At 40.9% G+C, this 25,987-nt stretch overlaps 1 protein-coding gene across 1 annotated transcript in view; it reads left to right on the top strand.

Annotated features, from left to right (window-relative positions):
- The window catches only part of DOCK2 (dedicator of cytokinesis 2), a 395,355-nt gene that overhangs the window by 47,163 nt on the left and 322,205 nt on the right, over nt 1–25,987 (top strand). Inside the window, exons 12-22 of the mRNA XM_054691629.1 lie at nt 762–838; nt 1,405–1,530; nt 2,932–3,056; nt 8,664–8,762; nt 10,516–10,588; nt 10,701–10,804; nt 12,482–12,665; nt 12,839–12,936; nt 14,538–14,627; nt 15,784–15,884; nt 16,798–16,932. Of these exons, the coding sequence (XP_054547604.1) occupies nt 762–838; nt 1,405–1,530; nt 2,932–3,056; nt 8,664–8,762; nt 10,516–10,588; nt 10,701–10,804; nt 12,482–12,665; nt 12,839–12,936; nt 14,538–14,627; nt 15,784–15,884; nt 16,798–16,932 (1,212 nt within the window). The remainder of the gene's footprint in view (nt 1–761; nt 839–1,404; nt 1,531–2,931; nt 3,057–8,663; nt 8,763–10,515; nt 10,589–10,700; nt 10,805–12,481; nt 12,666–12,838; nt 12,937–14,537; nt 14,628–15,783; nt 15,885–16,797; nt 16,933–25,987) is intronic.

Here is a 25,987-nt window from a genome sequence, read left to right as displayed (position 1 = left end):
ATGATAGCCAGGTGGGATCCCCAAAGAGGGAGAAAGGATGAGAATGATGGCCCCAGCGAAATGTACCCAGAACCAGCAGCTTTCCACCCCTTCACTCACAAACACTATTCAACAGACTGACTAAAGGCTGGCAGAGGACTAGGTGCTGTGCTACACATAGGGGATAAAGTGGTAGACACAGTCCATATGACTGTCTCATGGAACACATATTTAGATGAGGAGTTAAACAGAACCAACAAAAGATTAATGTGTTTATCATAAGTCAGACAGGAACCATGAACGAAACAACAGTTTATACAATAGGGAATCTAAACCTGGTTCTTGTGGGTGGAAACAGCCATGACTTGAAAGGAGGGTAGCAAGGAAGGTAAATGTCCTTCTCTTGCTCTACAAAGAAGTCTGCAAAAGCACAACCCCCCACATTGAGAGCACTGTCCTTAGTTTGCTTCCTCAAGCATGGTCCAAGGAGAAAGGTGTTTTGTTCCAGATAATGAGGTCAGTGACCCTGGTTAAGGGTCTTAGCAGGTACAGCTAAAGATGTTGCTACCTTGCTGAGCAGATAATCATTTTGAGGGCCTGAGAGAAGCACTTTTGAGAAATTGCTTCTTAATGCAGCACTCCCTATGCTGGCAGAGGCAGGCTCGCCTTTCACCTAAGGCTTATGGATGGATGGGCTGGCTACTTTCTGGAGCCCCTGGAACTCTAAGGTGGGGCTCACATACTCACCACATGAGTATGTCTCACTCTCTTTTCCTTTCCAGGGTAACTGCTGAGAATGACTTCCTACACAGCCTACTGAGCAAAGTCATAGCCTCCAAGGGAGACAGTGGAGGGCAAGGTACAAAGTAAAATCACTGACTTAACTAGGCCTCACTCCCACCTGGGAACCCCTGACTGTGAAGCAAGGAGTCCACATCCTAACCCCTATAAACATAGCCTTCCCTCAGTCTAGGCCAATGTGAAGAATAGGAACATGTGACTTATGCAGAAACAGAAACCACATCTCCTAAAACAAATGGGAGGCATGTCCTAGTGTCCAAAGGAACAGATACATCCTGTGTGCCAGGCACTTTGATATTTTTCCTTGTTTGATTTCATCTTTCTAGTCCCGTGAGATAATGGTATCAACCCTACTTTTCAAATGTTGTGCATGGAGAGGCAGGATAATTTGACAGAAGCTGACACAGCTAGAAGTAACTAGTGGGAATCAAATGCAAAGGGATTCCCTCCAGAGCCTCACCTATACCACTTTCCTCCCCTCAGGGCCAGGTCACTGCATATATTGTTGTCTGTCTCTTCTTCTAGTGGTCTCCTCTAAAAAGAGACCAAGGGGACAGATGGTGGAAGGGAAGACTGAGAGAAAACCTTGAAGAAGGTGGTTCCTCAGTGAATGTTCCTTTCTAGGCCTCTGGGTGACCATGAAGATGCTTGTGGGTGACATCGTTCAGATTCGCAAGGACTATCCACACCTGGTGGACAGGACCACTGTGGTGGCCAGGAAGCTGGGCTTCCCAGAGATCATCATGCCAGGTCTGGCCTTTCCCTGGGCAGGGAAGGGAGGGCCCAGCTTGTCAAATCCAGTTTCCCTTAAAGAGTCAACTACTTCCTTTTCTACTGTCTTTGTCCATTTCTCTCCCTGGAGGTAACTCTGAAAACAATTTTTGTATGTCCAAAAATTTTCTACACATTTACATATTAAACACAAACGCGTAAATCCACACATGCTCTTTGTATCATTATATTGCAACTTGCTTGATCATTTATTTATCACAGACAGCATTCTTTCTACCTTACCACATATAGAATAATTCCATTCTTTCCAGGAGAATATTGTCTTTCTCTTACTTTTTTTTTTTTGGACCCTCGCCGGCGGCTGGGGAATGAACCGGCGCTGCAGAGGATGCGGGCAGCCTCGCAGCCCAGCGCTCAACCACTGCGCCACCAGGGGAGGCCCATCTCTTACATTTTTAAATTGTTTTTTATTACCAAAAAATCTATTCTCACTTTAAAATATTTAAATAGAATGAAAAGGTATAAAGTGATACCTTAAAAACGCCCTCAGATCTTTGTCTCTAGAAGAAATCACTACTATTAACATTTTCCAAGTTATTTCTATAATGCTGGAAAAACGCTGCCTATGCAATAAAAGAAAAACAAATGATATATATGATAACATTCCTTTGAAACTTCCCTTTGTTAAGCCTATGTTTTGGACTCTACCTGATTTCATTGGTTTATTCCTTCTTTCTGCAAGTGAATGGTAATCCTTTGGGGGCCCGTATTGTATTCAATATAATGCTTTACCTGAGACTTCAATTCCTTGTGCAGTCAGCCCCCTGTGGGATTTTTAATTCTTATCTTCCCCCAGTTTTTTTTTTTTTTTTTAAAGATTTATTTATTTATTTATTTTTATACAAGCACTGGGTACAGTCAGAAGCGTGGGAGGGTGAGAGGATTCACCAGAGCCAGAGTGGGGAACAGAACAGGCAGACTGATGAAGTACACTGCTGAGGGGAGCAGCGAGTTCCCCCAGTTCTTGATGACCACCCTTGTACTTCTTCCCTGACCCTGTGTTCTTAGGATACATGCTAAGTCAGTTTACCCTCTTTCACATAGTAGAACATCTGTGGGATGTCTATGACTGATGTTATTCCTGGGGCAAGATCAATTCAATTGGTGCTTTCCTTTGCCTTCCCAGAAGGTGTCACTAGAGGATGAAAATTAAATGATTTTAATGGAGAGAAAACCATGACCAATTTTGATCATCCTAACTTGATTTTAGTTTTGTGAATAGAAATAAGGTGGGGGCATTTCCCCACCCGCACATGCACACATGCACACCCACCCTCACACATGTGCTTTCATGTTCTTATTCATTGTCTCCCCTGCTGCATAAACTCTAACTTTTGTCTCTCTCATCCTCTCCCTCAGGGGATGTCAGGAATGACATCTACATCACTCTCTTACAAGGCGACTTTGACAAGTACAACAAGACCACGCAGAGAAATGTGGAAGTGATAATGTGTGTGTGCACTGAGGATGGCAAAACACTGCCGGTAAGGGACCCTTACTGTTGCTCTGGGTGGAGGGGCCCCCCCTTGGGTACCTCTGCTCAGAATAGTTTGTTTTCCCATCCCTTTTGATTCTGATTTCTGAATGCTAGGTCCCTTGGGGATGGTGTTGAGTGATGTGATTGACACCTTTAGAGCTTGGCTAGCACAGTAGCCCATAAAAAAGCTTGGAGTTATTTTTTCACAAAAGCAGTTTTTCAGTGTCTGTTCCTTTCCCTCCATGACTACTTGTTCTTCTTCCTCTTCTTCTACCTCCTTCCACCTTCCCCTTCTACTCCTCCTCCTCTTCTTTTTTGCTTGACCCCAGCTTACAGGTTAGCCTTTTGCAGTTAAAATGCCATTTTCATCGACACCTAAATGGTTTATTCCAGAAATATTCATGGCAAGAAAGAGGATCAATACAGAGCCTTGGGCTGGAGTGGAGACTCAGGATGGCCTCAAAGCAGCCATCCCCAACATTTAATCTAACTCCCTAGCACTCAACCAGAAATTCTGATGGAAAGCTTTGCTCTTAAATTGGTCTCCAGGGGGCCAGCAGAGTGTATTCAAGAATGCAAAGCACATTGTTATAAATATTTATACAGCATATGTCCTGTACAATATTTGTCATGAGTGTTTACATTTATTTACTTATATTTCCTTTAAGGTTGTCAGCAGTTATGGCCAATGTGTGGGAGGGTTTTGCTTCTCAATTTCTCCTTTCAGAATATTTAGCTGAAAATAGTCAGTTTTCAGTGGAAGTTTTGTTACAAGGCAGGGAGAGGGGCATCCCAGACCCCGCAAACCTGCCTACTCTAAATGGGTTCTGCCATCCACCACATCAACACAAAACATATGAGACTGTAATGGAAATGAACTTTAATACAATTAGTAAACAACACAGGAAAGGCACAGAATCTAGTTTTTAAATCAAGCACCCAAAGTTACCCGTCCCCTCATGGGTAAAAGTCTACCCAGGCAAGATTGGCCCAGAGCAAGGCCCCAAAGCCTGCCACAAGTCTAAAGCATCTTCCAGTGGGGACCCACAGAAAAGGATCAGAAACAACCAGACAAGTCTGGAAGGAAAAGTGCAAAATCAAAATCAAGACAAAAACTGCCATTGTCACCTCTCCATGGGTCTCTCATCTACATCTATGTCTCCCAGTCCATGACCAAAAGGCAAGTGTAGTTTCTTCACATGTCTCTAGGCTCCATGTGCCTCTTCCAGGCCTCCTTCTGGCTTTCCATCCTGCTTTCTTCCTTCCTCAATCTCCTCTGCAGCTTCTTCTCTCTCTGCTCAGCTCCACCCTCCTTGAGTAGGGCAGGAAACCTGGAACCTCCTCCTTTCCTGGGGACCACCCTGTTACAGTTTTAGCATGGGCAATATTCCTGTTAGGCCACAGTAAGAGTAAACCTCTTAGATAATAGATAGGGTGGGGGTTAGTTATAAACCACCCACTCTAGCCTTGGGGCCTGGAGCTCAGCACATTTTGCTTCCCTCTGCCTAAGAATAATTAGCATTCAGAGAGGAGTTGCTAAGGCCAGGCACTGTGATGAGTACAATGCATTGCCATTACTATTCCCAGCTTACAGAGGGGGAACTTTGTCCAGTGGAACAACTTTCCCAAGATGATAAAGTTATTATATGGCACAGATGAGGTTCCTGGCCCTCTTAAATACTTCACTTTAAAGCCTGTAGATCAAAAAAAAAAAAAAGTTCTGGTTTATTTCTCATATTAAAAATGAGGGTAATAGCCACTTCTACCAAATTCTGTGATGATTCATAAATATTTTTTCAAGTTTAAAGAAACCCCCACAATTTCCTTTTTGTTTGCAGAGACTGTCTCCCATAATTAATAGCTACTGAAGCAAAATCCAAGCATTTAACTCATCCTCTTTTTGTTGGATTCTGAAAGTTTTCTGAAAAATAAAATAAGTAAGAGACACTTTGCTCAAAGGATCTCAAAGAAAGCACAGAGGGTTTTCATCTGAAAGGAAAATTGTATTTCACAATGTATAGACCATTGCTTTGAAGTTATTTTTACCCAACTACCTGTTGGAGAACTTTTTAACCTCAGTTTCATTTTTTAAAACATGGATATACTTGCCTTCAGTGTTGCTAAAGGACAAATTTGAAGGAGGAGTTAGTGGCAAAGGGGATGTCTTGTCTCATTTTGGAACCATACTTACCTCCACCTTTGCCACCCTTTTCAGTCACACCCAACCAGCCTGAACGGGAACAATTATCCAAGATGAATATATGTACAGGCATTCTGGGGGCTGAAATAGAAAGGTAACTGTAGGGCAGGGTGATAATTTGCAGTTTCATCTATTAGGAAAGTTCTGGGGGAGTTCAGTTGACTGACTATTGAAAATTGCTAAGGAAAGCTGTGGGAGGTTTTTCTTTCTTTATTTGCAGAAATAAATATTACTGCCTAATTAAGCATCAGGTGGCACACTCAAACAATTCTGTTTGATTCTGGTGAATTCCTGTGGGAGCAGTCCCCTTGAGAGATACTGATTTCTCCTTCTACTTCAGGTGTGCACTGCTCTTGGCAGACTAGGTTAAACATGTCCTTCACTCACTTTGGGGTCTGAATGACATTATTTGGGAGGGGTCATAGCAGATAAGCTATCTGGGTGGGCTCTGGTTTCAAATAGGTTTGAAAGGAGGAGCCTCTCCTCCTCACTGAGTGATCTTAAGTAAGATATTTTTTCATCTGTTAAAGAGGAGTAATAGTCTCTTCCTCATGGAGTTGCAGGTTAAACAAAATAGTAGGTGTAAGAGACCTGGTGTGCAGTAAATATTGAGTAATAGGAAGTATGGTAATGCTTGGAGAAGACAGACCAACTGCAGGTTGAACCCTGTTCAGGAACTGGTTCACATGGGCAATTAAATGTGGATGCCTGAAGCAAGTTGTAGAAGTGAAAAGGCTCAGATGCCAGATGGAGAAACCTTTGCTCTTCTGAAACCAGTTAGTTTAAGAGGGTGAGAAGAGCAAGGGGAGCTTGTGGTCTAGGGATGAGATCATGGCCTCTCTAAGGCAGCCGGACTCAAAGCCCAGCTCAGCCCAGATTTGCAGGATAACCTTGAGCAAGTTACTAAATATTTTGAAACCTAAGACTCTCTTAAAAAAAAAAAAAAAAAAAAAAACCGGCAGTGACACATTACTCTTGTGACTATCAAATGAGATAACTATGTAATAGGTATTCATTCAAGTTAGTAATTACTACCAGAAAAGTATAGCTGCCTCTAGGCTTGATTCCAGCCTTGTAGATGCTAATGTCATTTTCCCATGATGTGGCCTTGTCTACATTAGACACTTCAGGCTCTCAAAGTGCTTTCACATCAGTGGTATGTCATCTGTTCCTCAGGTGATTTTTACGAGGTGAACAGGGGCCTTGGTTAAGAGCCTGATTTTTCCTTTTGCTGATATATCTCCCAAGGTCACATCAACACCAATTGCATCTAGGCTTCTTGACTACTATTCAGATTTTCTTCAACTGACCTGAAGCCAATTTGGTGCTTTTACTGTTAATTGGGGCCTGAGGAGGTGGATAATGGGGAAAATGATAAATAGACTTCCTTGAGGTATATATGAATCTATGTATTCCCTAAAGCTGGACTCAGTCCCTGTTCATAATGCTCTCTGGACACACTTTGCAACATTCAGTTTTATCTCTGAGGATGGGAAGGTGATGAAATTGTTTTAAACCTTTCTTATAATAATTCTGAGACTTCTTTATTTTGCCTTAAGTAACCAAAAAATTTCATCATTGGGATTGTTTCGTGGGAATGTGTCGTATAGCAATTTCAATTTCACTAAAGATATATACATATTTTCAGATTTTATAAGCTCATGAGATCCACTGGAGCTAGAGAAACTACGACTGTAACTGCTGTGAGATATAAATCTTGGGGAGCTAGAAGTCATCTTCTAAAGAAAGAACACTGGACACAGAATTAGAGGTTCTGAGATGAAGGTCCTTTTCTACTACATTTAGGCAAATGACTTAACTTTTCAGAGCCTCAGTTTACTCAGTTTTGAAATGGAGATAATGATGGTAGTCATCTGAGGTGTTTATGAGGATTGAATTAAGTGAGGAAGTGTGTATAAAGGGCTCAGCACAATACTGGACACAAACTACTCCCTAGATAACCAGAAAAACTTTGGAAGCATTTTAGTTTAGGAAGTTCTGAAAGGTTTTATGTCTTCAACCAAGAGAGTTTGTGTGTTTACCTTATTTCCAGGTCACTGGCTGTTTAGAAATAGTCGCTTATTTAGAAATAGTTCTGAAAAAACACTCTATTCTTATTTGCAAATGCATTCTATGTGGCTACATAGAACAGCAAATACTGAAACTGAGCTCTTTCTTTCTTGATAACTCATAAGGAGAGAGTCTCCTACCCACAGGCTGACTTAGTTCACTGTGCCAAGAGCTGTAGGATGTCTTTGATCATTCAAATGGTGAGGGGATAAGGATCCATTGGAGAATTTGATGGGATCAGGTGAGAGGCATGGACTCTTTTGACCTTAAAAATGTCCAGACACATGGTTTTGTAATTTTAGGGCCTGAGGCTCCAAAACCAATCCTCATGCCCCTAGGATTCTGGAGACCTGAGATTCAATCTGCTGGTTTAGTATGACAATTACATTTGGGGCTTTCAGGGTGACTCTAACTTAGATCTTGTTTGGGGGCCAAACTGCTGGAATAAACAAAGAGAGAACTAGGGCCTAGCATATTCTACTAGAAAATAATTCCTTGTTACTCTAAGGGTGATTTTTATGGCAAAAGATATTCTCCACAGGTTTGCCTGCTCTGTGCTAAGTTTCTGCTCAAAATGTCCTTTCCAACCTTCTGTTCAGAGTCAATTCAGAATCATTCTTTTAAATTCTCAACTGTCCTCTCCTTCAAGAAATCATTCCTCAGTCTTCAGGCTGCATTTGTGTCCCTTCTCTGTGCCCCACAGTAGCATCTGTCCCTCATCATAGTGATTTGTGTGCACATCTAATGATCCCTCCACCAAACTTGGAGCTCTCGTGCATGGGTTAATATCTGACTCATGTCCATAGCCCAGAGCTCAGCAAGACCTGGTACCCTGGAGTGCTCTGTAACTGTGGGATCCCTCAGTGCCCTTGCCTATAAATCTGTGCCCTCCTCCCCTTGCCTAGATCCTATGCCTTGGTGTGTTAGCATTAGAAATCCATCTGAAGGAGCTGCTGCATGGCTTAACTGAGCCTGTTTGTAAACTTTGTGCACATTCAGATTTAGGAAACAAATAGGATTAATAAGACTGGCAGCGTGCAGTCATTCCAAGGTTGGTTACCATTTACAATAAGGCAGCCACGTCAGTGCCTGGTGCGCTCCAGTGATTTCCAGAATGAAAGTAATAGAATTTCTGTAGTTAAGCAGCTGTCACTCCCGGGGCTGGGGACATTGGTATATAAACCTATAATATAGAAAAGCCATGAGGGGTTACCTGGCAGAAGGGTTTGGAAAGGCAGAATTAATCAGGACTTACGACCAATCTTGGCCTCGGAACCCAAATTTTCCAAGCACAGGAAATGGTAATACTATATTGTTTTTCTCTCTTCATTTTTCTTGGATCAGAATGCTATTTGTGTGGGAGCCGGGGACAAGCCCATGAATGAATATCGGTCCGTTGTGTACTATCAAGTCAAACAGCCAAAGTGGATGGAAACTGTCAAGGTAACAACACTAATGTTAATAATAGCAGCAGCAATTATGTTTTTAGTGACTCTCAGACACCTCCCTAAAATCTGAAACAGTACCTAAGCCTGTGTCCAACCATGTCAGGCAGTGGAAATGGTGACCCAATGAAAAACACCCTGCTTCTCTTGATCACTCTTCACTGGCCCTAGACTTAATCTCTGTGGAACTTTCAAAGTGTCCTCTTGCGGACACTTCCCAGCCCATCAAAATGTGTCATCCTGCTCAGCATTCAGAAGTGACAGATCTTGTGAGCAAATGTGAGGCTTTAAAAGACCACTTAATGTCTAAAAGATGGAAGTGGCTTTAACCACAAATATTCACATTACCAGATTGTCACACTAAGCAGAAGGGAACATTGTGCATTGGAAGAAGACTTTAGAATTAATTTAGTGAACAGTGAAGCTTGATCACAGCTTCAAATATCTCTCCTTATAATGAGCAGCAGTCTTTACTCTCACCCTGTGCTCTGAACCCAAACTCAAGATTTTCACATGACTTCCCTTTCTGAGATAGCTGTTCAAAGCTCAGTGGTTCTTGCCTCATCACTGGTATTCCTGTTTTCCCCTGTGGGTCTCTCTGTACCTTATCTCTTCAAATTGATGACTAACCCGAATTTGGGGTCAGAAAACTATTGGGCTAGTTTGGTTTTCTCATCTTTATGCTCTTGAGCCTCAGTTACATCTCTTTGCTAGCCCTGGTCACATGTCTGGTATAATGACATGTCACCTTATGTGAGTCATAAGCTTTTTAAGAGAGAGCAGGACCTCTGCCTTAACATCAGCATGGCAGTTCCACAGTGACTGGCCTATAGTAATCATTCAATACACAGGGAAGGAATTAGTGGGATGCAGCAGCCCAGGAGACTCAGTGCTTATGCTCTTATGAAAGAAACAAACTAATAGTGGAAATTTTTGGACTCAATTTTCATTTTATGGAGCAGGGAGCACCCCAAAGTATTCATTTGTTTGGTTTTCAGTTGTCTTCAGTGCTATGTAAACATGTCCTTTTTAAAAATCAAAGAAATTTTCTCATGGGTAGCTAAGTTTCTCTGCTTTGGCATGAATTGCACCTTAGACTGAAATTTGAGATAGGCTAGCCCAGAGGCAGGCCAAAGCATCTCAATCAAGGGTGCCAACAGATCCCTCACTGGACAATGAAACTGGCATGACCAGGGAATGATCGTCTTAGCTCAGTGGCCAAGGAGGTTAAAACATCTGGACATGTATCTAACCAAGAATGGGAATGAGCCCTAGGATTTTCACAAATATTATTGGATTCAAGCATATTAATTTGCATAAGTGAGAATCTTCAAGCAAACCCCTAATGACTGTTGTTAATTTGCTAAACCCTGCTGCAATTGCCAGAACTCCTGGAGTGTGTAAGGAAAATGTGTATTGTGCAGTTTGCAGTGCATCAAATCCTGTGCTAAAGTTATGTGACTTTTATATCAATTTGGGGAGATTCATTTTTCCCTACTATAATTTGCAGACCTCTTTTCATTGGCTGACAGTGCAATTTGCCAAATGGATTCCATTTGTTACTTTATTTTCTCTTCATAGCTAGTTCTTATGTAATTTATTTACAGTTCATCAGGCTTGATGGATGGGTAATAAATCAGCATGCAGCACTCTCAGTTAAATGGTCAGGCTGCCTTGGGAGATGGGGGACTGGAGTGGGGTGGACCATTTAACTTACTGTCTTCTGAGCTGTGGTGTCTGTGTTTGCTGAGGTGGCTGTCCCTATTGAAGACATGCAGAAGATCCATCTGCGGTTCATGTTTCGACATCGGTCCTCCTTGGAATGTAAGTACCCAATCAAATGGCATCTCTGCAGCTCCCCTAAGAGAGGTTTGAGTGGGATAGCTGGGTGACACATGTATCATTTTCCTTCCTAACCTCACAATCCTATCTCCAGCTAAAGACAAAGGAGAAAAGAACTTTGCCATGTCCTATGTGAAGTTGATGAAGGAAGATGGGACCACTCTGCAAGATGGAATCCATGACTTGGTTGTCCTAAAGGTATACCATCATTGGCAACTAACTGCAGTGAGGGGGCACAAGAAGCAAAGGGGAGATGGCAGGATTGCTTAGTGATTAACAGTAGGGACCCAAGAATCACATACAACAGGACATGCCAGCTTGTAGACTTCTACAAAATCTTAGTTTCTCAGGGCCTCCGTTTCTTCATCTGTGAACCTTCAGTGAATAATTGTGTGAATTAAATGAGACTCGTCACATAAACATGACAATGATAGTTACATGGAACATTCAATAAAAGGACAAGTTTATTGTTACACACAGAATAGGCTGCTGACTCTCTATGGACCTCTTTGGAATGTGTGACTGGCAGGAAACATTTGAGAGATGCTTCACTGTAGCTAATGGGAAAATTTTTAGAATTTGGGGCCCTGATCCTGCTGCTAGATCTGGTATCATCTCTGATGTCTTCCTGAGGCTCAGTTTCCTTTTCCTTAATTGGTGATGACAGGTCAGAGAGGTGTCCCGTGTGGAAGGGCCATATATAAAGGGCAGAGATGTCAGCCTTTGTTATGTTTACATCGTGAGACTTAGACTTCTTTCAAGGAGAGAGAAAGTATTTGTTTTCATCTAACCTGCATGTTTTTTTACAGCCCCTCTTGTGGCAGCAGGAAGCCTCTGCTAACACCTGACTGGAGGCACAGCAGCATATGGTTGTGAAATTGGGAGAGGCTAAGGGATCAGCACAAGGATTTAACCCTTGCCCTTGGCTTTCTCAGCCTTGTAGGCTGAAATTGCCTCTGGTGTGCATGGCCAACACAGCCTCATCAAGCCTTCATCAGGATATTCTCCTTTTAGTCTGTCCCTCTGACTTTTCCAGAAACCCTCCTTTCTTCTGTACAGCTTCTGTTTTCTCAGTTATGAAACATCTTGCCTTGAAAGCCATTCTCCCAACAGATTGTAAACTCTCTGAGGACAGAGGCCCATTTGCTGTCAGTTTTCAACTTATTTACCATGAGCCTTCTTTTTGTCATTTGGAAATTGAAACAGATAATAGTATCTACAACAGTAACAGTTGTTAAGCTTAGATTAAATAACTAAGTCATCTAAAGCACTTAGTGTGGCATCTGGTTCAGATTACATGCTCAATGATTGTTAACTCCTATAATGCCTACTTGGAATCATTCATTTCAGCATTCCCAGGGACTTTTGTGTCCACTCAAAATCTTTAGGAAGTAAGTCATATTATTAATTCTCAGTTTGATCATGAGAAAAATGAGAAAAAGTAGCAAAGAATGTATCCAAGATAACACAGACATGAGTGTTGGATCTAGATTCCAGGACATTTTTACTCTGGTATCATTCCTGACTTCTTTAAGTTGATTTCCTGTCTTCTTGGAGGGCATGTGTTAAGATCTCAAAAAAATTAGGATGAATTAAAATGACTGACTGGGAATCTTCAGTTCCCTCTGGGTCATTAATGAAGTCTATAGAGTCTTCAACTGATTGACCAAGCCCCTTTCTATTAACATAATATTGAGCTCTTGCCTATTTTGTGGAAAATAGCCCACTTTTGAGCTGATATTTGTTGCTTTTCTGATGATATTCCTCATTGTTTCTGACCATCTCCATTTTAAAATGTGTAATCTGGCCACTGCAAGTTCTGATGCATTGGTGTGTACTCTTAAATTGGGCAAGTAACCAAGCTGCTTTTTGCAGGGAGACAGCAAGAAGATGGAGGATTCCAGTGCTTACCTGACCCTTCCTTCTTATCGACACCACATGGAAAACAAGGGTGCCACCTTGAGTAGAAGCTCCAGCAGTGTTGGAGGACTCTCTGTCAGTTCTAGAGATGTGTTTTCCATTTCTACCTTGGTGTGCTCCACGAAGCTCACCCAGAATGGTAATGGAACCATCAAAAGTTGTGTGTAGTGTGCAAGTGAGTGTGTATTTGCGGTTATTCACCTGTATGCATGCATGGGGGTATATGGATGCACAATCAGGACCTCGGGGAATCCTACTAAGGACATTTTTAGATAAAGAATAGTAATTTTGCTTGTCTTGACTCTATTTTAGTGGGCTTGCTGGGTTTGTTGAAGTGGCGTATGAAGCCTCAATTGCTACAGGAGAACTTAGAGAAATTGAAGATCGTGGATGGAGAGGAAGTGGTGAAGGTCAGTGGGGCTTCATTTTTTGTATTCATGTGCCTATGAGAGAGCTTTGAATCATGAGTGGCTTCAGAGGGAAATTAAGTATTGAAGGAGTGGGACAGTGTTTACTCTGACAATTGAGTGCCCCAAGTTGATGTTCAAAACCATTACAGGGAGGGCCTCCCCGGTGGCGCAGCGGTTGAGCGCTGGGTTGCGAAGCTGCCCGCGGCCTCTGCGGCGCCGGTTCGATCCCCGGCTGCTCCCCGGCCACCGGAGGAGGGTCCCACATGGCGTGCAGACCTCTCCTGCCGCCCCCTGCTCCCTTCAGCAGTGTACTTCGGTCCTTCTGCCTGCTCTGCTCCCCGTTCTGGCTCTGGTGAATTCTCTCACTCTCCCGCGCTTCTGACTGTACCCAGTGCATGTATAAACAAAACAAACAAACAAACAAATAAATAAATAAATAAACATGCCTCTATTAAAAAAAAAAAAAAAAAGATGGTACAAAACCATTACAGGGAAAGCTGGAGTGTGAATTGATTTGATGACAGCTCAGTTTCTGGAAATAGTACAGCCTTCATATAGATCCCAGCTTACCCAGTTGACATCTTTATGAGATAATATTATGAATGTACCATATTTCCTAGGATTGTTAGCGGCTTTCAAAGTAACATTATTTAAACATTTTCTAGGAAAATCTCATACATAGAACACAATAATTGAACTAAAACATATAAGACATACCAAGTTAAATAAATAATAACTATTAATTTTTTGTTGTTATAATTTGCTGTAGTGGCATAATCTATTACTATTACCTACATATTACCTTTAGAAATAAAAAGTATTCTTGGTACTTGAAGAGCTTTATATGTTAAAGTATACTTAAAGAGCTTTATATGTTAAACATGAGAAAGAGAAAGCCATCAGGGCTTACATTTTCAGTGAAACAAGCAGAAAACAATGCAAATGTCAGACATGGTGGTAGAGATTATAGTGTATCGATAGTACAGAGAAATGTATCATTAGGATGTTTGTCACTGTGCAAACATCATAAGTATAATTACACAAACCTAGATGGTATAGTATCCTACACTTAGGCTGAATGGTACAGAGCCTATTGTTATCACAATCATATATGTAGTCTGTTCTTTACCAAAACATCGTAAACTGATACATGATCTACCCACCACCTAAATCAAGATATACAATACTTGGCATTGTAGTATTTCCCTCATTCCCCTTCTCAATCAGTAACCCACTTGGGGAAAATAATTATGCTACCATCATCATAGATGGGTGTTTGTCTGTTTTTGAATTTCATAAAAATAGTGTATTAATGAGCATGCATTTTTGTGTCTGACATCTTACTTTACACAGAGTGAGGGTTATTCTCTTTTATTGCTGTGTAGTATTCAGTAATGTGAAAATGACACCATATATTTATCCATTCTGCTGTTGGTGAACATTGAGTTGCTCCAAGTTCTGGCTCTTGCGAATAAAGTATCTTAGACCTCTTGACCTCAACTGTGGTGATGTGTGTTCTCATTCTCTTGGGTATACCTGGTGAGTGTGATTTCTAGGCCACTTGCACGCTGTCTTAACACAGACCTTATCATTGTGTCCAGTTTCTCCAGGATACTCTGGATGCCCTCTTCAACATCATGATGGAACATTCTCAAAGTAATGAGTATGACATCCTCGTCTTTGATGCTTTGGTAAGAGAAGGGGGACAGGTGCTCAGTGGCATTCTCAGTGTTTCTCTCTGTGAGCACTCTGAGAAATTGTACCTTTTGTGGCCCTTTTTTATGAATTCTTTGGAGGCTTTTCAATGTTTGGGCAAGCAGACCAAAGAATGAACTCCTGTTTACTTTTATTTGCTTTGAGTTCATTTGGAAGCATAGTTAGAGTAAATGAAAAGGGAACTTTAACTGTTGATGTCAGAGTGTCAGAGTAGCATTGGTTGAAAGTACTTGAGGCTGGATACTGTAAATGATTGCTTTGACTTACCATGGGTGCTGGAAGTTAGTCCTTGGCCAGGTTGTAAAATACCCAAAATCCTTCCTAAATTTCCTTTTACCTTCTTACCCTCTTTTACCTGGTGAGTGTCCAGCTCACCAGATTCATGACACTCCTCCTGCCTACCCAAAACCTAGTATAGTGCTATGCCATCCAGATCTTTCCTCCTTCCATCTTTAAAAATAGTTTTTTTATCCTGTCTCTGTTCTAACTCATATTTTACCAGTGTCATGTCAAAATAAACATAAGAAATAACCACATTAAGTTATCAGTGACCAACAGTCTTAATATGTTAACCCCTTACTTCAGTGACATTTTTATTTTTAAAGAGGTTATTTTCAGAAAATTGTGACTTAATTCTGTGCTTTCTAATAACACCTCCACAAAAGCTAGCCCTAAAGAAAGAAGCTATGTGACAAAAGATCCTTTGATTAATAACATAGGAAAATGTTGAACATTGCATGACCCTCTTAGATTTTCATGAAGCAGCTAAGCATATTAAAGACTCTGACAAGTCCTGCACTAAAGAAGACGATCATTGATGATAACCTGAGCTTTTGCAAGCTTTGAGAGTCATTCATTCACAGGGGCTTTGACAATGAATCCCTTTTATCTCTTTTCAAGCTTATTTGATCATGAATGCCTTTTGTCTTCTAATACCCTATAGTATACTTCATGGCAGACTTTTTAGGAGGTACACTATCTTAATGAAAAAGAACAAGAGATATATTAATGAACTGGTTCTTGAGCAAAATATTTTGCTAGGGGTACAGTTATGCCATATAAAAATGGGCTGCCTGCTCTGTGCCTGCCCTGTGCCTGCCCTGAAAATACTGATTTATTGCCTTTTCTCAGATCTACATAATAGGACTCATTGCTGACCGGAAATTCCAGCATTTCAACACTGTTCTGGAGGCCTATATTCAACAACATTTTAGTGCTACCTTGGCTTACAAGTAAGGGACTATACATGTAGGGATTACTTGTCTATTTGTCCTGCTAGGGTGGCTGGGTCACAAGAAACTTGAATAACTTGAGTGTGTGTGTGGGGGGTGTGTGTGTGTGTGTATGTGTGTCTACATATATATATATATGTGTGTGTCTATATATATATATATGTGTGTGTGTGTGTCTATATATATGTCACCATTCTGTGTAAGTTGACCCATTTCTGCTAAGAAACCATCTGTATCTGGGTTATTTTGAATAAGTAAAAAATATGTAAACCCATTGTTTGGAATGAATACTTTGGTGGCAGAAGTATATGAAAGTGTTTGGTTATTCATTCAGTGAGTTATCATTTATTGAGCAACTACTTGTGGTAGACATTGGAATTCAAAGCTTAGAAAGAAGGTATACATGCCAAGTAATTCAATACAGCTTGGGTATTGGGAACTGAGCATTATAGATGGAAGGTAATGCTGGAAAGGTTGGTGGATGCCAGTTTGTTAAAGGAAGGCAGGTCAGCTGGTTTGAAGTCTACCTTAACAGTGATGAAGAAACATGTAAAGTTTCTAATCAAGGTCGGTTCCATGATATTAGGAGAATATTTTCTGTAGAAAGAAAAAGCTAAAAAAAAAAAATCATTATTTATCTTCCAATTGTCACTGGCTTTGCTAATCAGAAAAATTTTTCTTCATTATTTTTTTCTTTATTGATTCTTCATGAGTAGGAAATACTTATTTATTCTCTGTATTAAATATGTTTTTAAAATGGTGTTATTTTTACGGTTGCAAATGAATGAATGAGTATGGCTCTATACCACCACCTTTAACCTTTGATTGAATGTCTTATAATTTACTGTGCAAACTAATTACCATACTGTGGCTTAGAAAGAAACGTATTTTGGAAATTTAATCCCTTATTCAGGAAATTGATGACGGTGCTGAAGACTTACTTGGATACCTCCAGCAGAGGGGAGCAATGTGAACCAATCCTAAGAACTCTAAAAGCTTTAGAATATGTGTTCAAGTTCATTGTTCGGTCGAGGACATTATTTTCACAGTGAGTACTTGTTATGTAAGAGTGATTGACTAGCTCTGCAATTCCTCTGGGATACAACAACCATTAGAGAAATTCCTTTACAAAATTAACCAGCCTTCCATCAAAACTAATTTAAAAATCCAAATTTGAGATTTATAAATAGGTAATAATTGCTCCATTTAAGTTAAGTTGGGGGGAAAAGAAATCATAATATGTTGTAGCTTGTGTTTCACTCAATGAACATGATTTGTGATTTGAGGATCCTCTCTATCTCATCTACTATTCTTTGTTTAATTTGTGATATAGTAAAAACTTTCCACCAATCTATTCAATAAGGGATTCAATATATTCAATGAGAGAGGTGTTGGGAGTGGGGAAAGCAGAACACAAGGAGTTTGACAGTTACTTGGCTCTAATAGGTTATACATGACAGATGAGCTGGTGTTGCAGTTGAACTATCTATCCTTGAGTTCCCGGTGTCCACAAGTGAGCTGACGTATTAGAGCGTCTTAGAGATTTGATGTTTGATGATATCACAGAGTTAGCTGCCTTTTTGAAGGACTTAAGGGATGAAAGTACTCAGGTGCAGCCTGAAGAAGGACTTATGTTCATCCTGATTATGAAGCAAGTTAGGCAGGGAGTCTGGGTGTATGATCAGGTTAGTTTTGTGTGGTAGAAAAGAAGATGAAATACATAGGAAAGATATTGTTATTGCAAATTCTTATCAGTGTAAATGAAGACCACGCAATTCAAATGGACTTTGGGAGAATAGGGCTTTATTTTATTTCACATTATTGAAAAATCCAGGTAGTAGATTGACCTCAGGTATAGCTGGAACCAGATGTTCAATGTTATCAGATAATCTCCCTCTCTTTAGATGTTGGCTTTGCTTTCCTTGTGTTGATTGCTTTTTGAAGCAAGTTTCTCAGTTTGGAAGCCACTGAAAATCTCAGGTTCATATTCTACTGCTTAAGCAACCTTAGGTTTCTTGTTCCAACAAAGCCAAGAACTCTTCTGCGTCATATGCTAAGGTCTTAAACCGTGTGGCTAGGGTAAGATTGTGGACTCCTCTAGCACCTTGGGTCAACTAAGATTCTTATGCTCTGGACTTGTTTAACTGGAGAGATGAATTCCCAAAAGAAAGCTGGTATTTGTGATCATTTTGTATGTTCACATGTGACTAGTTGTATATAAGGGTAAATCTCGTAAGAACATGTCTTGCAGAGCTGCTAATTTTCTATTTGGTAAAAAATTAAGGCTGTTGAACTCTAAGTGGCTTTTAGTTTCTTTGCAGGAGCAGTGTGATCTGTTATTTCTTGCTATCTTCCAAGCATAACAGATAGAACACTGATACTCATAAAATGTCTGTTGAATAAGGTCTATTTTGGAGATGAAGACTGTATTTGGTCAGAAGAGATGTCTCTAAAGTAACCCTGGCCTAACTTTGAATCCTTTCTCATCAGCAAATATGTAGGCTGACATACAAGGAGGGTCTGGATCCCACATTCAGGGAAGGCATATTATGTTTGGCTTTTTCATGTTAGAATATTTAGCAAAGGTTTGCTCTTCACTGGTGCCTTGAGAACATTGGGAAGCAATTGAGGTATTTCCCCATACCAAGAGATCATTTTATGGAACACTAGAAAAATAGAAGTTTCAATGCTTTGAGATTTCTAAGCCAGCTGGTGGGAAATCATAATATAATTATTGCTTTGGGGGCTTATTGTGTCTTGTATTGTGTTTCTGTTTCCTGTTATTCCTTTGTTCTCTTTCCTCATACGCATAATTGCAACAGATCTAGCTCCCATTAGTTGTTCCCTTGCCATTTTTTCTTTGCACATATTGCACATGAACATTTGCAAGGTTTAGGGATTTTCCTGTATCAAAATTCAGGAAGTACTTGACAAAGGGAGGAAGAGAAGTTATTGAGAATCACTGGGATTCTTCTGTTAGGATTATGCATTTCTATCACATAGCCAACGAAAGTGATTTTCCTGTCCCCTCATCTTGTGTTGTTAGCTCCTGAGTTAAAAGTCTGGGGCAGGTGTCTTTGGGCAGAGTGGTAGAGGAAGCTGGCAGAAGAGTTTCAACCTTCTGCCATAGGGAGGCAGGTGTAAAAATGTGGGAAGTTCCTAAATTGTAGGGAATGTATCCAAAATATGCTGGGTGGTCATAAATATGACCAATATGCACTGTGCTTTTCTAGAATGACTGAGCCTCCAGGAGATATAGAATTTAGTGAGGAACATTCAGAATGAACTGAAGTGATTATCTTCTAGGCTTGGAGCTTTACAAAACTCCTTGCAGTGCCTTTTATCCTGAAGCTCTGACAGCAAACTGAGCTGATTCCCAAGGTTCCTGAGCTGTGGAATTACTCAGTCTAGAGCAGCTTGTACTTCCCTGACCCACATGAGGGACACTAAATAGCTCTCCCACCTCTAGCCCAGCCCATAGAAATAGGACTGCAGGGCTTCTTTATGGAAGCTCTTCAAAAGAGACACTCCAGAGCACAGTGCTGCAATAGGATCCGCACCCCTTATTTTCGTTCCTTACCCATCCTTCTATAGCCATAAACTAAAACACAGAAGGCAGTATGGGATGATGGTTGTATCCATGTTCATTGGTCAGTAATCCCATTGGATCCACCTTGGAGGGAGTTGCATTTCTGTCCCTCTCAGTGCCTGGCTTAGAGAGACACCCAGCCTCTTTGACCCTCAGTTTCCTTATTTACAAATGGGGATAAAGCAACTTTTAGTGTTTTGATGAGGAAGTGAGATTAAATGTTATAAGTTCTCTGTCATATCTGGTGTTTATTCCATAAATGCAATACTTGGTAGCTATTATCATGTTCTCACCTAGGAGCCAACAAGGGTGTTTCTTTCAAAAACTCAGGTTTAAATTAGTAAGATGAAATTCTGGTATTTTGATTCATGCTATCCTAAACAACTTTTTCTATTTATTGTTTAGGAGGAGAGGGTGCTTTTACCACATGTCTGTGCTTTTTGAGGACAGCAGTGGCCCCATGAATACACCTTGGTCTCTGACTGACCCATTGAATGGCCCTGCTTATTATGTCTGCTGCCCCCCACTTCTCCTGTGTGTGTACTCTGGCCCTTTTGACCCAAGCAGTGTGCACCTAGATCTCTGTGCCTTGCTATTCTGCCTGTCTTTCCTCTTTGCATCATGCCTTCTGCTTTTGTTACAGACCTGCTTGTTCAGTTCTTGCTTCCTCCTTCTCCATGTAACCCCAGTCTCCTTGGCCTGCTCTGTCATCCATAGAATCTTCCTTTCCTACCCTCACTTCCACCCCTTTTTCTTGAGAAAGGCAGTTAGTGCCACACTTAAAGGCCCAGTCTTTGCAACTTGGATATTTAGGTTTGGAATTTTTTTTTTAAAATCCTACCACTACCATTTGTAAATGTTTACGACCTTGAGCAAATGATTTTGTCTGCCTATAGTACAGTTTCGTTGTATTTAAAACCAGCATATATGTAAAAACTCTTGCAATGTTGTCAGGCAGACTAAATGAACTAATGGAAGTTAGGTATTTTAGCACAGTGCCTGTCACCTAGCAAATGCCTGGGTTGTTATTACCTGCTAAGTACATTGCATGTTTTTGCTCCATTGGTCTTCACAAAAATACAGTGGAGAGGCTCATTGCCTCACTTTATCTCTTCTCATTTCGTACTTGCTCTGAGCCAGCTACACAGGCCCCTCATTGGGGGTGAAGCCCCTGACTTAGGGCTTCTGCACTCTTCCCTTCTATTTTCTTGCCCATTTTCTTGCTGCTTGCACATCCTTGCTTAAATTTCCCCCTTTCTAGCCTACTTAACAATCTAAAATTTCAACCCCTACCTCTAGCACTCTAGCCCCTTCCCTTTACTCTGCTTTTTGTTTCTTCTTTCCTCTCCATACAATTGGTCACATGTGAACATTCTATAGAATAATTAATTCTGCTTTTGCTTACTGCCCTCTCCTTGCTTGAATGTCAGCTCAAGTCCTTAACTGTTCCCTGCTGTATCTCAAGCACTGCGAAGAGCACCTGGCATGCAGTAGGCACTGGCTCACTGTGAGACAAGACAGCATGTCCATCCCCCTTTCACAGGTCAGGAAGCTAAGGTTTAGATTCAAGCTTGAAGATCACACACAGCTAAGAAATAACAGAGCAAGGCTTCTCAATCTACCTCATCTGATTAAGCAAATTTAAGAACAGTACCCTTTTCCAGGCCAGACATTGTGAGAGGTGGTCAGTCAAGAGAATGGGTTGCCCTGAGCAGAGTAGCTTTGAACGGAGGGTCAGTTACTGGGTTTTGGTGGAACTGCTGAGAGCATGAGTTTGTTGTGTGGGTGGAGGTACTATTTGCATGGTAGTTAGTGTAGTTTGCATGGTACCATCCCTAAACACACTAGGATTTCAGAAAAGAAAATATGACTTAGAGCAGGAATTGTTGAAAAATGCTTCCTCATTTTGGCAGAGCTGTCTAGGCAACCATGCCTTTATCCCCATTTCATCCTCCCAAAGAATGAATAAGGAAAAGTCATCATTAGGCCAGCCCAAGTGAGCTTTCATCCCTTGGAAATGAGTCACTAATCATGAAAGAGAAATGTGTTCAGTATCCTGATAGGAGCAGCAGTCCCTTGGAGTCATCCTGCTCCCCTGCCTTACCTGGGGGACAGGACAGTCAGCCCTGGTCTGTGTTTGTCACTGCCTGCCCTTGTGCTGCCACTCCATTAGCATAGGCATCAAAGTAGCACAGTTTACACTTGAAGGGCACCCCCCCTTCAGGCTCACTTTACCCAGGGTCAGACATCATTGCCCTTTCTCTAATTGCCTTTCTCATCAGATGAACTATACTCTTTTGCCGTATTATTTTGCACCTTGCTTTATATTCCTTATACCCCTTTCCAGCCCCCACCTTGCCTTCCATCAGTTCAATATCTTCTCGCATAAATATTATAGACTACTTCAATCTCCAGGTTATGAATATGTTAGGTAGCAGTATTATCTGAATAAGCCATGCTCAGCATCACCTGTAGTGGGATGCAGTACATAAGTTTCTGCTTTTTTAAACAAATGTGATTTTGACTTGAAGGCACTTTCCAGTATGATTTGTTTTTATTGTTCATGTATGGATAAATATTAAAATGTAATCATCTGTTTATGTGAAGTCTGGGCTGGAATGCCCATCACATCGCTATTCCTGTTTCTCCTGTATGTAATTTGTTTGCATGTTAATGCCATTTCTTCCTATGTAAACCCCTGGTTTTAGTTTTGAAGATAATTTCACTTTTTGATGACAGTAATGGCTCAGTAAACTGCACAATTGTAGTTAATGGAATTATTCTATGATAACATTAACTTGGCATCAGATCAGAATGGAAGAGAAAACTGTCATCAAAGGGATATTGTTAAGCAGTTACTTCCCTTTAATTTATTATCAATGTTATGAGTTGCTTTAGTGCAGAGAAGGAGCTAACAGCCCATTTCTTACAAACATATGTGAAAGTGTTTTGTAAACCATTAAGTTGCCATTATTATAATATGAAATAGTACATATACACATACATTTGAACAGTCTGCTCTTCCCTTTGCATATGGAAATATTTATAAAGTTTCTTTGAAGACATATTATATGCTAGGGACTTGCTAAGTGCAGGGGACTCTGAAATTAATGTTGTACTTTCTCAGGGGGGCTAAGACATATGTGCAATCAAAACATAGTTCCCTGGAATAAGCAATGGATGCAACAGCAGAGGCCTGTGAATGGTTCCTGTGGAGCAGACAGGTGTGAATCACAATCTACTTTGAGAGAATCAGTAATTCTTCTCAGAGGAGTTGTGTTTTAAACTAGACGTTGAAAGGTATTTAAGAAGCCAGCCCATGAGAGAAAAGGGAATCATAAATGAATGGATCCCAAGTAGTGGGATCATCTGTGATAGAACTTTCACTTTGGCTACTCTTTTCTCCTAAGTGCTACTTATGAAACCACTTCTCTATGCCTGACCCTATATCAGTTTTCACTCTATCTCACTTAATGTTCAAAACAACTCTACAAATTAAAGATATGATTACGTTCATCTTGCATAAGGAGAGATTTAGGGCTGGAAAGGTGTGAAAAACGAGTTGAAGTCACACAGCTAGTTGTTGGAAGGGAAGAATCTGACACCAAAGCCAAGCTCTTTGTGCTATACTATACCCATCATTAATGGACCATGTTTGTGGAGAAAAGAGGCTCTTGGGTCAGGCGATGGTGGTGGACAATGAATCTATGAGGTGGGTGGAAGCCTAATTGTGAAACATTTTGCGACAGACCAAGAAGTTTGATGTCATTCTTTTTGTTTTTTTTAAATTTATTTATTTATTTATACAAGCACTGGGTACAGTCAGAAGCGCAGGAGGGTGAGAGAATTCACCAGGGCAAGAGTGGGAAGCAGAACAGGCAGAAGGACCGAAGTACACTGCTGAGGGGAGCAGTGGGCGGGAGGAGAGGTCCGCGCGCCATGTGGGACCCTCGCCGGTGCCTGGGGATGGAACTGGTGCTGCAGAGGCTGCGGGCAGCTTCGCAACCTGGCGCTCAACTGCTGCGCCAGGCCAGCGGGGAGGCCCTTTGATGTCATTCTTTAGGCTGGGGGAGAATGGCATAGATGGTGTCCTCTCTTCATTTCACAGCATACAATGAGTGCTCCAATGGTGCATAGACTAATCCATTGGATTCAGGTAAAAATATTAAAATTTCTCTATTTTGCCTCAAGATGAAGAAATTAAACTTTATAAACATTTAACTTAGAATATTACATAGATATAATCTGGTAAAAAATAATCATCTCTTGGGAATTATACTTACACATTTTTTTTTTCCCTAGGAACAGTTTGGAAATCTCTGTTTTGGCAGCAGTAGTCATTGAAGATCTAAAGCAGGAGATTAACATAACTAAATTCATGTTTTAAATGGATTACTACAGAAGTAAGGGTAGTGTGGGGACGACAGTTCAGAGAAGGAAAAGAGTGGAAGCAGTAGATCAATAACGAAGCTGTTGCAGCATTCCAGGCAAGAGCAAGTTTCAGTGTGGCTAGAGAAGAAGGAAGGGAAGAAGACAGGGATTTCTAGAACTAACTGAATGTGAGAGTAGAACTGAAGTGCCAAGTAAGCTTATATGAAGCTAAACTCAGTTGCCCATTTGTTAAAACCTAGCTACTCAGCATCATATAGGCAAGAAGCAGGTTTGTGGGGGGAAGATGTTGTTTGCTTTGGGATGTGTAAACTTTGAGGTGTGTGTTGACACATAACCAAATAGAAATACAGCACCAATTAAATATAGATTTGGAGTATATGGAAGTGGAGAAAAGAGATAGAGTTTTGGCATGAGTCAATCCAAAGAGAAACTTAAGCGATACCATAGGGTGAAAAATGCTATAAAACCAAGATGAGACCCTAGAGACTATCATGTTGAAGAGAAGGATGAGGAGAGAGTCCCAGGAATATTGGAGAGGAAGCAGGAAGGATTGGCACTCCAGAAATTAGGAAAGGGAGTATTTTAAGGAGACACAATGGGCAATATCAACTACTACAGTGAGGTCATAAGGACTGAAAACTGATAATTAGGAGATCTTTAGTGAATAAGCCAAGCATTTCCTAGAGCTTAGAATCTTTCCTGATATCCAGTCTGGAGGTTGAGGGTAGTAGGTAGGAAGCTAGGGATCGGGCTTTGAGGTGCAATCAGTTTCCAATGATCTGCATGTTAATTACCTACGTTGTGAATTGTGCTTTGCCAGGGCATAATTCTAGACTGGCTTTCCCCTGCAGTCCTTCAGAGGATGGGTAAACTCTTTGGCAAGGATATCATACTCCACACACAGTAAAGTATAAGATACTGCTCTTGTCTGCTTCCACTGTCTCTTTTAAATCTTGCAGAACAAGACTATGCTTTGGATAGTTAAGGGGAAAGCCATGGAGGACAGGAGATATTCATTCTTTCAGGTTGAAGTAGTAGACAATTTCCTTTGCTTGTTAACTCTTTCTTAGAAGTCTGGGAGCAGACTTGCTGGTAAAATGCTTGCCTTTGCACACACACAAAAAGTCTATTTCTGTCAAATGCTGAAGCTGACAGTTCCGCAGAGAATGACTTGGGTGGGAAATCAATTTACTGAATAAATATGTAGATTTAGAAAATGTGTTTGCAAATCCCCTGTAACTAAATATGAACATGCAGGATAATAAAGGGTCTAGTTCACCCGAGGGGTGAAATTCACCCAGCTAACAAATTGTCAGGAATGCGGACTGAATCAGGATGACTAGATGTACTTTGTGATCCACTTCAAATGCACTTGAGGCAGGCTTCATCCCAAAGCAGAATTTCTTTCCTTAATAGGAAATAATATATTGCTCAGCTGTTGGACTTATAGCTTATTGTGTTCTGTGGTGGATGGAAAATTGAAAAGGGCTTAGTTATGTGGCTCATATGGTTACTGTCCTTCAATTTACTCTCCTCTTAATGTAGTTGGCAGCAAAGACACATTAACTCATTCATTTAGTCAATGCACATTTTTCAGTCTTACTATATGGCCAAGTTCTATGCTAGTATGCCGAAATGAATGAGATAGATGTAGTTCTACCCTCATAAAATACTGGTGAGAGGAGGAAAAAGTAAGCAAACCAACTTACTAACTACTTGCAATCTGTGACAAATGCCAGTGAGGGAAATAAGTGATTGGTTGAGAGAGGTGGTGCAGCATGCTGGTGAAGAATCCCTGTCACTCACTGTGTAACCTAGTACAGACAATTTAATCTCTGTGCTTAGGTTCTGCCTGTGAAGTGGGGATTCTTCACTGTGTTATTGTGAAGATCCTAAAGAAGTGACATTTGAACTGTGGTGTGAAGGATGGGGAAGAGCCAGCCAAACAGTGGTAGAAAGAAAATCTCTCAAATAAAGGAGGAAAAGTCAAGCTCTCAAATAAGAAAGAGCTTAAAGTTTTTCAGAAAGTGGGGAAGACTAATGTGGCTGAAATGGAAGTGAGCAAAGGAGAGAAATGGAGAAAGATGAATTTGAAGACATAGGCAGAGGCCACCATGCAGAG

The sequence above is a fragment of the Talpa occidentalis genome, unplaced genomic scaffold, assembly GCF_014898055.3.
Source record: "Talpa occidentalis isolate TD23 unplaced genomic scaffold, MPIMG_talOcc4v2.1 talOcc4.9, whole genome shotgun sequence".
NCBI lineage: Eukaryota > Metazoa > Chordata > Mammalia > Eulipotyphla > Talpidae > Talpa > Talpa occidentalis.
The sequence above is the reverse complement of the archived record's forward strand: the minus strand, read 5'-3'. Positions and strand labels throughout refer to the sequence as shown.